The sequence below is a fragment of the Channa argus genome, chromosome 14, assembly GCF_033026475.1.
Source record: "Channa argus isolate prfri chromosome 14, Channa argus male v1.0, whole genome shotgun sequence".
Lineage (NCBI taxonomy): Eukaryota > Metazoa > Chordata > Actinopteri > Anabantiformes > Channidae > Channa > Channa argus.
Window position 1 is genome coordinate 16,404,515 of NC_090210.1, and position 13,246 is coordinate 16,417,760.

The 13,246-nt window shown below is 37.3% G+C and overlaps 1 protein-coding gene across 1 annotated transcript; it reads right to left on the reverse strand.

Moving 5' to 3' along the window:
* Positions 1-1,240: 1,240 nt before the first annotated feature.
* On the reverse strand, positions 1,241-12,524 carry LOC137098246 (tissue factor-like). Its single transcript, XM_067474287.1, has 7 exons — positions 12,282-12,524; positions 11,374-11,485; positions 11,072-11,161; positions 10,502-10,602; positions 7,943-8,121; positions 4,004-4,166; positions 1,241-3,129 (listed from the first exon to the last, which is right to left on the reverse strand). Exons 1-7 carry the CDS (start codon positions 12,346-12,348, stop codon positions 2,993-2,995), a joined length of 849 nt encoding a protein of 282 aa, XP_067330388.1. The 5' UTR covers positions 12,349-12,524; the 3' UTR covers positions 1,241-2,992.
* Positions 12,525-13,246: the final 722 nt, after the last annotated feature.

Genomic DNA, 13,246 nt, shown 5'->3' on the forward strand with positions numbered 1-13,246 from the left:
ATGTTACTTGAACCATTATTTCATTAGTATTACATATTACACCGCTATATTTAGACTTTGCAATTTTATCATTACCTGTAAAGGTTGATTCAGCATGAGAACAGTGAATCAGTCATCATCATTCCAACATTTAATGATATCCAGTATGATATCAATTGGATTAAACTGATTATTGGAACAGTGAAACAGGACACAGTCAATGTTCAGTTTGCCAACAGCAGTTTTGGTGCTGGTGCAGATCCTAACATATAAAATAAACTTCTTCCCTCTTGACATAATTTGGTCAAATGGAAAGAATGAAAGGTGTTCAAATGCGTCTGCATCCATTCATGTGTAGCCATTTCCACTGTTACTGGGTTTAAGAAAACCGAGCCATTAGCGCACATTGGGCTCCGATAGCTAATACCTAATTAGTCAAATTGAAGAAGCATTTCACCTACACAAGTTGGTTGTCAGGCGACATTTGAACTGTAATTTCATCTGAGCTCAAATTCACATGTTGCCCGCAGCTTTGTGGAGCATTCCATGTATTAACCTTCTCACCACGCACGTCTGACCCATATACAGCCTATACTCTGCCCCGTAAAAACCCACAGACGTATTGTCAGTGGCGATCTGAGAGTTCAAGTTTAATACAAAAAAAAAAAGTCAACACAATTTTATTTTAGAATGACAACACGTTTTCCAGGGTATTTTACTATTTTTCTCATTTTCAATTACTTTTCTTGAAGTGGTCTAAACCACTGAGATTTTCTAGGATGTTTGTGTGAGTGATGAGTGTCAAACAGAACTGTGAATGTAATTACAAATGATTTTAAAAAATTACAAATCTTGAGAAAATTTTCAGATTTTTTATAAACTTTAATCAAAGAAAAGGTGCCATATGACAAAAAACATAAATTAATCCAAATGAAATCTACCAAATAAGGATAATAGACTTGCCATAACCGCACTAAACATAGAATATAACATAAATAAATATGAATATCTGTCAAGGATTTTCTTTACATATTTGTATTAACTTTATATGCATTAAGGGTCATGCTAAAATCGACCTTAGAATTTCCTTCTCCACATGTCAGTCTTGTCCACCAGAGAGCAGCATAGACCTGCCAAAGTAATCATCCATGTGAAATTGAGAAAACATAATCAGAAAATCCAATCCCAGCTGTGGCATCCTACATTCAATCGAGAGGACTATAAAGACAAAAAAACAAAATAATTTTTACATTCAATCACATTCTGTTTGATGTTTTATTCTGTTCTGAGAAAATTAAGGGACCTGTTCGCTAAAAACACTGATATAAACTAACATAAATTAATCCAAATTAAATCTACCACATAAGGATAATAGACTTGCCATAACCGCACTCCCCAGACACTGTTTTTGCTGTTTGCCTGTCTTTCCAGTTTTGTTCACCCCAGTCAGCCTCACTCTCACGTGCTCTCTCACCTTGGTAGACCTCCTGATCTGCACCATTTAGGCTCTCTTGCTTCAGCTTTGTGTGACTTGCCTGTCCCCTCTTGATCCTTTGTTCTCCCTTATGTACAGTCCTTTAGTTCACTCTGCTGATTTTCATGTTTTCTATTTCACTGCTCCATTTTTGTACCAAGCAGTCAGGCAAAAGCACAATATTGGTTTACAGACGTGAGTTTGCAGATCATAAAGACAGCAGATTTTTTTAATGTACTGATACATGAGTATGTGCACATGAGGCTATTCAAACACATGGGCCACATGCCAGAAATACAGAAGTGGTATTGAAAAGTAGAATTATGAGCAATCTACCCATTATTATCTTAAGAGTGTATCATAACGTGAACTAACAAATGAGGACTTCAGCAAATTTAATTATGGCTACTTTGACTTTTACGCCACTACATTTAAGCAAATATGTACACTTTTCAAATATGTACACTTATACTTAAGACATTTCATTATATACAACTTCTTCCTTTTTTAAATGAAGACGAATTAATAGCAAGGAAGGAATAGCTTCAATAAACCAGGTGCAGACACAGTTAGGACTAGTCAAGACTTATTTGGCATATAAGCAAATATATGCACTAATTTGACTCTCTTGGTATGTTGTGCTGGGTTTGGCTTGTCTACAGAGATCTGCATTCAGTGCGCAGTAGTGCACACAGCTAGAGCGTAACTTTTTAGTGTTACTGCTCTGAGAACTGGAACAGAGCGGTCCGTGCCTAGTCAGACATTCATATTTGAATGATTGAGGCAATTGTTTGTCTCCTCTCCTTCTGAAGGAAGAAGCCACATGCGACCATCCAGTGCATGTAATGCTACAAGACAACCACAGGCCTTTGCACTCATCACTTCTTCCCGTCGATGGGATTTCAGTGGCTCTTTACTTCTGTGAATCCTCACCTTATTTCCAGCTCTCTGGACATTTTATCAGTGGTTGCATCAGTATTTTAATCTTGGAATTACATGGCTGTTAGGCTGTTACTATGACCAGAGTCCCCGGCTCTAGACATAGGCCATATTAGCGGTCGCCTAGGGCGCCACCTGCTGGAGAGAGTGCTGCTGCAAGCAGCAGAAGAACAAATAATTGTTTCTTATTAATTGATTGATGGGGATGGGAGATGCTAGACCGGGTTCTGACTGTGACAGTATGATGTTAAAACATGAGTACTTTAGAATTAAAACTGAAAAAAATTGTAATTGTATTGCCATTCGTTAGTTATTTCAGCAGGACTAGTCCACAGTAAGGTTAAGGGACAAAAAATTGCCACATTCTTTTACTTTTAAAACTAGGTAAAATTAAATCGTTTGTACTTACTTTTACTTAAGTAGTAAAAAATTATATTTTTGTGTGTGTATTTGTACTTTTACTTAAGTACAGTTTTTGCATACTTCGTCAACCACTGACTGTAAGCAGGCACCACACAAAAAAGGAAAATAATAAATCCTTGAATCCGAGAGGAGACGAGGAGACCAGCTCTCTGTGATGGAAAGACTTGTACACACACATTAAATGGGTTGTGATGACTGAGATGTTTGGATGGTTTTGTTTTGTGTCCGGCAGCATAGGACCACAACTGTGACGATGATGACAATGACTGCGGCCAGGCTGAAGACCACACCAACCCATGTTCCAATTTTCAGGTCTGGAGAGGGGATAAGAGTCATAGTTAGACAGATTACATTTAACTGACTCTGGAGAGATTTTATACAGTGGCTCTAACCATAGAATATAACATAAATAAACTTTATATGCCTTAATGGTCACGCTAAAATCGAGGGGACACGTATTTAAGATATTCCCTTATAATTTTCCTTCTCCACATTTCACTGTTGTCCACCAGAGAGCAGCATAGACCTGCCAAAGTAATCATCCATGTGAAATTGAGAAAACATAATCACAAAATCTAATCCCAGCTGTGGCATCCTACATTCAATCGAGAGGACTATAAAGAGAAGAACCTAAAATAATCATACTTTTGACAAATTTTTCACATTCAATCACATTCTGTTTGATGTTTTATTCTGTTCTGAGCAAATTAGGGGGCCTGTTCACTTAAAGCACTGATTTTCATATACTGTGTAAAATGCAACATTAATTAATTTTGTTGGTTTGTTTAGTTTTCTTTGTAACGTGACTCGTCAGATTTTTAGAAACCGACGTCTCCAAAAAATAAGCTGCTTAGCATTTAAAACGTGTTGTATTAGTTCTTAGAAAATGGCAGACACTCATAATCTAAGCTACTCATGGGAAAACATAAAATATTTGCATATATAAATATTCAAAATATTAAGTCCAGCTTTTTTAGATTCTTTGTCTTATAATTTTTTTAATCACTGCAGCAAACACATTCAAAAGGTCCGTGTTGTGCTGAAAAAACGTATGTGCACCTTACATTACTGAATTTATACAGATATTTACAGTACAGTGTTTTGAAGGATTGGTAATAAGAAATAAACGCAAGGAATTATTAGAGTTAAAAGGGACAACCTTGATTAAATAGGGAAGAGTGTGTTTACCATGTACGTGACTTTCTTCCTTTGTACACTGCTGTTGGCTCCAGGTTCCGTGCTGGGAGGCTGGGGGTCTGGAGGAAATGTAAGCTGCCACCATAAAGCAGTAACTCAATCCTGCATCCAGGTTTGGCACATCTACCACACTCAAGTGAGATGTCATATCTCTCTATTAGGTAAGAATAGAAAATGTTTCACCACTCATGTACCTCACTTAATATTCAGACATTTAGATAGTCAGCAATTCTTGATTTAACCAGGTTTTTATTTTTCCAATGTAAAATGAAAATTGAAATGATTTCAGAATTATCCAGCTCAGAACATACTGTATCCTAATCGTTAGTAGGAACCTTTACACTTTACACACTCGTCAAGAAAGAGCTTGGAAACACCCGCAAACATTTATGTTTCTATTACTTTTAGATGTTTTTATTTATATTAAATGGTTTTAAAAGAATCACAAAACAGACACAAAAACCTAAAAATTCCTTTTTGAGTATATTTCAGCACACAACAATGGTCAAATCAAATTTCCATGTTAAACTTTACTTTCCTTTAAAAACTGCCTTTTTGAGACATTTATTAAGTAAATCATTAAAAATATCTAACTATTTAATTTATTAAAAAGTTAACCAATTTTGTCTTGATCGGCCTGTGTAATGTGAAAACAGGAAGTTGAATCTCCCACTAGATCATATGCTAGAAAAACAGAATGAAATTCAACTGATTTACAAGGAATGTTATAATTTTTAATATACTCTTCCAATTCATGTTTGGCAAGGCTAGAATCAGGGTTCAAGTTGTTTTACCATGGGTCTGATAGGAAGAGAAATGCAGGAGTTATCTTAAAAGAGGAGTTTGTCAGGAATGTTCAAGAGGTGAAAAGAGTATCAGCTGGAAATGGAAGGCGTGATGTTTAGTGTTGTTAGTGGTTATGTCTCACACGTAGGATGTCAGTTAGAAGAGAAGGAGGAATTCTGGAGTGAGTTAGATGAAGAGATGCAGAGCCTCCCCAGAGGTGAGAGAGTGGTGATAGGTGCAGATTTCAATGGACATGTAGGTGAAGGGGACAGAGATGATGAGAATGTGATGGGTAGGTTTGGTCTTCAGGACAGGAATGCAGAAGGACAGATGGTGGTAGACTTTGCAAAGAGCATGAAAATGGCTGTAGTGAACACTTCCAGAAGAGGCAGGAACATAGGGTGACATATAAGAGCGGAGGTAGAAGCACTCAGGTGGACGACATCTTATGCCGACATTGTAATCTGAAAGAGTTCAGTGACTGCAAAGTATTGGTAGGGGAGAGAGTAGCCAGACAACACAGGATGGTGGTGTGTAATTGTGATTATACATACAGAACAAAACTAAAATTACCCACTTTATAGTGGACCAAAGACAAAGTATTTTTTGAGAGAGGGAGATTATTCATCCAGACTTCTCATTTAAAACTTCAAAAAGTGTCTGCATTACTAAAGGGAAAAAAAGGTTTGATGGCCAGGTAATGGTCTGGCCTTTGAGTTACAAGACCCTTGGGACTGATAAGAGGACTCAAACTTTATTCACAAAGGTTAAACTCAGATATGCCCCTCCGTGAATACATGTTGTCTGCTTTGCCAACCTCCCCCTCTCCCCGCTCTGATACAGCTCTGCTTTCCTCTTTATGATTCACCACACTGTATACAGCCCTTCAGGTAGTCGTAGTTACCAAATTACTGCAAAAAACAATGCTACAAAACTTACTAATCAGACACGATCTGTTGCTCTTCTGTGAGTGGAGCCTCCCTTAATATTTTTAAGTGATTGTCTCTGCCTTGCTGCCAGGGCTGTTCAATGAGTCTTTTTTTAACAGGAGATTTTAACAGCTCCTCTCATCATTGAGACGAGTTTAAAAGCATATTTCTACTAAAAATGGTAGCTTAACTTTGCATTAGGTTTGTGTTATGTTGGGTTTGATATTTCTAATTTGCATTTGTTTTCAATGTAGTATACTGCCTCAGAGGAAGCTAAACCCAATGCTGGGGCCTAATGATTAACAATCACACCAAAACAAAAAGGAGCACACTGCAATAAAATTGTAGCTCCTGCTGTTTCCCAGCAAAAATAACCTTTGGCTATAATGTCCAAAGTTGTTGTAAACAGGACTGCCCAATAAAATGAGTTGATTCTGTTGCAAAACAACACATTAGACTATAAGTGAAAACACTAGTTGTTCTTCCATCCACAGTTGTTGCTGCAGGTTTAAGACCTTCTCATGTCATTCTGAAATCCTCAAAATGTTCTACAGGACCTGGTATTTAATGATCCTTGATATTACAGCCTGACAAATATTTACAACAACCAACTATTAATATAATCAAAAGCTGACAGTGATGTCACACCATGTGTTTTCTTTTCCTCTTCGGTGCAAAACATTCACGGCTTTGAACTCAAGAAAGATCATTTCCACATTGTGCTAACTTCCACAGTTTGGGCATCCACAATTTTAAAACTCATTGGGTTAGAAAAGTACTTTACAGGCCAGATAGTTCTTTCTTTTGTGATGGATGCCTACTTTAATTTTCACCTGGGGCCCAGTAGTTGGCAGTTCAGTTGTAGTCCAATTTAATGCTGAATTTGAACACAAATTTTTATTTGAGAATGCAGAAAATTGCCTTCTATATTTTTTAACAAAGGCGTGTAGTTAAGCTTAAAAAGCTCTTACGACCTAGCAGAAATATTAATATCTAATTTCTTGCTGTTGCCAAAGAGGAGTGGAAGGGGGGATTCTTGAGCTGAAGGATTTCAGGCTTTCTCAGTGAGTGTCCTTATAGTGGATTTGTTCCAGTTTACTTTGTAATTTGGGAACACAGAAAACATATTCATAACAATAAAATACTCCTGTAATGACTAGGAATAATGCGAATATAATCATAAATCATCTACATAAATACACATTTTCTGTCACTAACTGGTGTATAGGAGTTTTGTCCTTTTGCTGCTGCCAGTGGTTCAATGAAAATGGCATAAGAAGAGGGAGAGAGTCGGCATCATTGTCTGGTTCACTGGTAAAGTGTAAAAGTCTGTGATATGACCCCATCGTGAATTGTTCTTATCCAATGGATGAACGACACCTCTAACCCAAACATGGTACTGAGTAGAAACAAACAGATAAGTGTATATTCCTCATCTAATCATATCATCATGGTTTAGGTTGTGGTTTTGTGAGAAATTAAGATTAAAAGTCTAATAATGTGGTATGCAACCTTTTATTTTTTTATGAAGCCTGTTTGGGCAGGGTGGAATAGTTTCATAATAGTTGTGGAGTGAGTCCCAATTCTTGTAAGTAGGGCTTTTTCAGGTCTCTAATGAATAGTGAGAGAGAGCTGAAGGGGAAGGAGGGGTTGGGTCTTTGTTGGGTTTTAGTAGGAGCGTCATGACCGCTGTGTTCATGTGATGGTATTGCGAAAGTGGCTTTGATTTCCCAGTGAAACACTATGTCCCTCTGTAAAAGAGTGGTGATCAAATTTGCCGGAAATGTGAAATTCAGCTGGGAATCCATTAGGTCTGGGGGGATTTGTAACTCTTATTCAGTGCTTTATAGAGTGCATTAGGAGTAAGGGTGCATCTAAACTACTTGTTCTTTGTGAGTGAGTGTCAGCAGTGTTAGGCTGTTTAAAAAAAGTTTCTATTGCTTGCTGATTTGGGTTATGAACAGATGAATGTCATTTACTGTAAAAGCTTTTAATTACATGAGATGGGATCATAGCTTTTTCTTTGTTGCATAAGAAATAATAATTTTTTGTGTTTGATGCATTAAAGTTGGGTTTTAAGTTGTGTCCGTTCTTTTTGTTTGTCCACTCTTTGTCGGGTGTTTTATTTTTTGCTCTACACTGTTTCCTACTCTTGCGTGGAGCAAGTAACTACTTAGTTCACATCAGTGGCAGTGTTGAGAGCTGAATACTATACCTTGCCTGTACTTCCAGACTTATAGTAGATGATCTTGTACTCAAGGTCCTTTTTCAGAACATCTCTGATGGTGAGCTGCTTTCCATTTTGATGAATACCAGTCAGAGTATCTGTGATGTTGACAGTCACTCTGCTATCATCTTTACGCTTCACAGTAAATTTCACAGTACTGATGTTACCTGAGGAGAGGACAAATCGGCAGGGATGGTAAGACTTCTTGCCTTAAACTTCAGTGTTCAGTGTTAATTAAAACCAGTTCCAAGTCAATACAAATCTGACACCGGAGTGTATTTAGAGAAAATATACCACAAGGGTTGTGTTAGGGGTAAGGTTGTTCAGATGTCTTAACTATCACAGTAGTTCAGTGACTGTTTTCAATACTTCCAAAGCCTAAAATAAAATGGACTGTCGACAGGTAATTCAGTGTACTTAGCTTTCCAAAATGTCAACAATTATGCTTTAAAGCTAGATTCAATTTTTAGCATATAGTATAATTTTATTTATTTATTTATTGTCCTTTTGGCTTATCCTGTGAGTTCAGGGTCGCCTTAGTGTCCGCGTGTTGATTTGGCTCAGTTTTTACACCGGATGCCCTTCCTGACGCAATCCCCCCAATTTCTGCCGGGCTTGGACCGGCACTGCACAGCTGGGGAGGGGAATGGGCTTATTATGAGGCAGGAAGTGGTAGGCTACACTTTAGAACTTGCCTCAGAATCATTATTGTTTTTTTTTAAAGGTTTTGAATTTATACAAGGAAATCTGTGACAATTACCTGTACATTCAATTGTCCAAAGCCAGAATGAAAATGTTAGTATTTCAGCATATTTAATGTTCCAAAATGTAAACATATAGGCTAAACAATGAGGCCAATCTGAAGCTTACAGTGCAACTTTCTATATGTAAGGAAACATAACATAAACATGTGTTTCTGATAAGACGGACACCACGAAGACTGTCGGTAAAAGTTAAAACCACCTTGCCAACAGACATGCTGACCTCAAAAAACAACACGTTGCCAAATATAATAGATAATTACACCACACCCATCTCCACAAATAGAAGTCATGTCAGTATAATGTTATTTTAGTTTTTTTTTTTTTGGTGAGGCCATTAGAAAAAAGATAAAGATAAATAAAATATCTAATGTGGGTTCATTCTTTTAGCAAACGTACGGAACAACATCTGTATATGTAAACACTCATGCTGGTGATGTAAACTTACCATAAATGATTCCTAATGAATGTAGATCACTAACACAAGATATAAATTGTAAATGTATATGGAAATCATGGCACATACATTTTTTAATCAATAATTATTTATAGTTCTACAAAATATGCACAGTAGAGCACAGACCTCTGCAAAAAAAATGTTTTAGGTCCTATTATTTCATCCTATTGATATCTGGTTGCGTGTAAGGGTTATGGGATTATTGCACAAGATACATAAGCTACTACTGTGCTGAGTATAACATAAACATAAATTACATTAACTGCAAGGCTGGTAATTCAAACCCAGGATTAGGCTGTAGCAGTGGAGTAGTGGATTTTTCAAAACTCATTCAGTTTTCTTTGTTGAGTTCTATGTTTGTTTTTTTGTTTGTTTGTTTGGGTTTTTTTGGTCTTTTCTCATGGTTAGGAAGCTAAGAAGATATTTCTTAAATAATTTTAAGAGACTTAAGTCACAGCCAGATCAGATTTCTATTAAATACTCAAGCTTTTACTTCTAAAATGTGTTGTCCTAAAAGAAAAAGTCTAGGAGTGCGTGCTGTGATTTGTTTGCATTAGGTCCATTTCTCTGTGTTTTACCCTTCAGCTATAATTTTCATCCTACAAAATGCACTGATTTGTGTCACAAGTAAATCCGACGTTTATAGGAGGATCTCTGTCATTCTGTCATTTACAGGACAGGCACTGAGTCCATTTTTCTTCAATAGTCAGTAATACCGGGGACAAATTAGTAACTGCTACAACCTAACTTTCTTCCTTGTGAGCAGCCAGCCAATCACATGCATTGTTTAGGATGACCGCGAGACATTTTAGCCAGTTTTCAGGGATTTACGGCACGTCAGTATTCTGAAAGGGGAAATATATCAGGCCTTGTGGTTGTTGTGAAACCCCATAATGCAGGATTTAGAAGGATTTGAGGTTTGTTTCAAAGTATATGGGGATTTTACTGTTCTAAAGACCCCAGATATCATTTGGATAATAAATAGCCATTTTGTAAATATCTTAGTGGACAGATGGACTAAATCTCACAAACAGTGCAGAATGCTTCACCATATTTTGTATGTATCTGTCCACACTTGTCACTGTGGCTACAATGTGTATCTACACACAACTTTCCATAAATAAATAAATAATGCCTTTTTCTATTCCACCACGTTTGTGCCTCTGTAAGTTTATTTCAGTTTATTTCCTCTCTAATGAGATCAAGCACATGGTTTTAATTCTCAGCAAAAACAGCAACAATTTTATTTTCATATATTTCAGCCTGCGCACTAAGTGTGTGTGTGTGTGTGTGTGTGTGTGTGTGTGTGTGTGTGTGTGCGCTACTCACTTTCTTTATAGAGGTTGAACGTTGGGGAAAAAGTATGAGGTAAGTCATCTGTGTCAAGATTGTTGTCCAAAGATTCTGTTTGGATGTCAGCCATGTAGGTCCTGTCCAAAAGGAAAACGTAAAGATATTTTGGTCAAATATCCCAAGCAACACAGTGAAATAGCCCATGAGAGTGGGGAACTGTTAATAATAGTGTGAATGATCTATAGTATGGTGAGAAGGTAAGAGACTGAACTACATAGAAATGTGTGAAAAGTCAAAAACATTTTTTAATGTGCTGTGGCACTCCAGGATGCGGAAATATGTCAAGAATATGCATATGTGTTGACACATACCTGTGTACATAAGATGCCACAATTTACATTGGTTGTCAGGACAAAAACCTTAATCAAGTGTTAATAACAATTAACCAAACTGTAGTATAGTTATACAATAAACAGATTATGTTTTGTTTTTTTCAGTTGCAATGGGCAATAGTTTTTATGATGCAGTCAAATATAATGTTGAGTCTGAATACAAGTTCCTATATAAGAAAGTTATGCAGAGCTTGAAGACATGTCTTGTTCCTACCTGTCCGAGGCGTTAAGACAGGCGGTCAGATCACATTCGGTTGCTGATATTAGGGTACAGTCAGGACAGTCATGCCAGTCACGTTCATCCCTGACAGTCAAATAGGAAATTTGTTGTGCTCATTCACATTCCAAGTTCTCGCCTTCACACTTGTCAAAACAGAGGAAATTTGCTATATACGTTGAAATAACCGTGATAAAAATAAACACCAAATAAGCTGACAGGTACAATGATACTTATAGCAATTAAAACGCTAAAAAGCAAACATGTGTGTGTGTGTGTGTGGGGGGGTATTTACTCACCAAGTGTACCGGACACTGTATCTGTACTTATATGGTTTGTTAGTCCAGGTGAGGGTAGTTTTAAAGTCCAGAGACGTCCAGTGAACATTCTCTGCTTTGGGCACGTTATTTTCTGTGAATAAAATACAACAAATTGTTCTCAACTCTCTTTCGATCTCTGAATATTCACCTTTTTATCAGTTACTAAGTGTAACATATCATCTTGGTAAATCTGTTTGTGAATGACTTTGAGTTTTGATTTAAAGTCTTTGCCAGTGAGCAAAGCTGAACGTGGGCCAAAAGTATGTGCTCTCCTTCTGTTTCTACAGAAGAAAATGCCCCTATTAAAACAGTGCTCAGTGGGGTCTGAGAAAATTCCTTTCACCCCCATTGGGCTGGGATAGAGGCACTAATCTCACAGGCAAAAACTGTGACTAACGAAAGCAAGGCTGCATAGCTTATTCTGTTTGTTTGAGTTTGTTTGAAACAACAGTAACAGAGCTACGAGCTGTATACAGAGTACGACAACATTAGCAGTAAAACAAAAGTGGGCAATACACAAGGTTCTGTGACAGAAGTGAATTCTGCTCTTAGACTGGACTCTGAATGTCTCGTTTCTATCATTTTGTATTTCGTACCTGTTAGCTATAGTGACTTTTTGTCGTCAATCAATATAATTGTTAGTCTTATTATTCTATTTTTGTCTTCACTATTCTGATAGATTTCAAAACATTATTTATGGTTCTCAGTTCCACAAGTCGCAATGTGCACAAAAAGGCTTTACCATCTGGACTCCCCTCATCACATGTTTGTTTTGAAAGGGGTGCAAACAAACACCAAAAGCTAAAATCCCAGTCTTGTTTAATGAATGTAATAGAAACCATGAGAGAACTTTAGAGACATTACGTTAACTAATCACGTTGTTTTACCTGCCATAGCGGTAATCCTGAAAGACAGATAGACTCCCAGATAAAGCACAATTTTCAGAGATGCCATGGTAACACAACTGCAAGTCCTTTCTCCTTTGCTCCTTTATGTGTTCTGAACTATGCGGCCGCAGAAAACGTCTATGTAGATTATGCTCCTCTTGGCTGAAGCTGCTCTGAGTGTTGTTTTTGTTCAGTAGTGCAAGCTGGAGAATGGGGGTACTGTGGAACTTTTCAGGGTTCCGCCTTGGTCTTTTTGCTGATCCCTCCCACATGCTTGCTCACTGATGTGGAATTCTGCAACCATTCATTCAGTCTGAAGTCCTCCTGAATGAGAACAGGCATGACCAATGACTGACATACCTCATTTCTTTAGAATTGACGAACATCAACGATTTGCAAAAAAAACTAGGAAAATGAGCAATGAGCCACAAAAATTCGAATGAAACCAAGATAAACCTCTACCAAAGTACAGGAAAGGTGAGAATGTGGAGCATGTGTGTACATGATCCAAAATATGCAGGCAATTTGTTGAATCAAGGCAGAAGAAGCATCATTGCGTCTAGAACAGGCTCCCTGATCTTTACTGATGATATAACCCACTACCGCCCCTATCTCAACCTTTGGGTCCAGTCACAAAATTCTCACAAATATATGCCCTTACATAATCATCTCCTATACAATTTGTCCTATCTGTCCAAAATGTGTAGACTGTTGCAGTCAATATGCTATGTCCTAAGTCTTCCTTCTGCTGGATCTAGATAGCATCTTGGGTTAACCACACACCTTGAGAGCTGTCCTCAGATGTCTGTATACAGGACGACCAGTCTGTCCTTCCTGGTGAACTTAATGTCTACTGCATTTATGTGGTCTGTGATAGCCGGTACTTTCTGGATCTTAATCTGTCATACATATATGTATATATGTATATATGTGTGTATATATATATATATATATATATATATATA

Bases quoted from the DNA above. Each gene is read 5' to 3' on its own strand.
- LOC137098246 (XM_067474287.1), bottom strand. From the start codon at position 12,348: ATGGCATCTCTGAAAATTGTGCTTTATCTGGGAGTCTATCTGTCTTTC. The intron at 11,486-12,281 runs GTAAAACAACGT...TTTTATTCACAG, and splicing joins CAGGATTACCGCTATGGCAG to AAAATAACGTGCCCAAAGCA. The intron at 8,122-10,501 runs GTGAGTAGCGCA...TCCTCTCCTCAG, and splicing joins GTTCAACCTCTATAAAGAAA to GTAACATCAGTACTGTGAAA.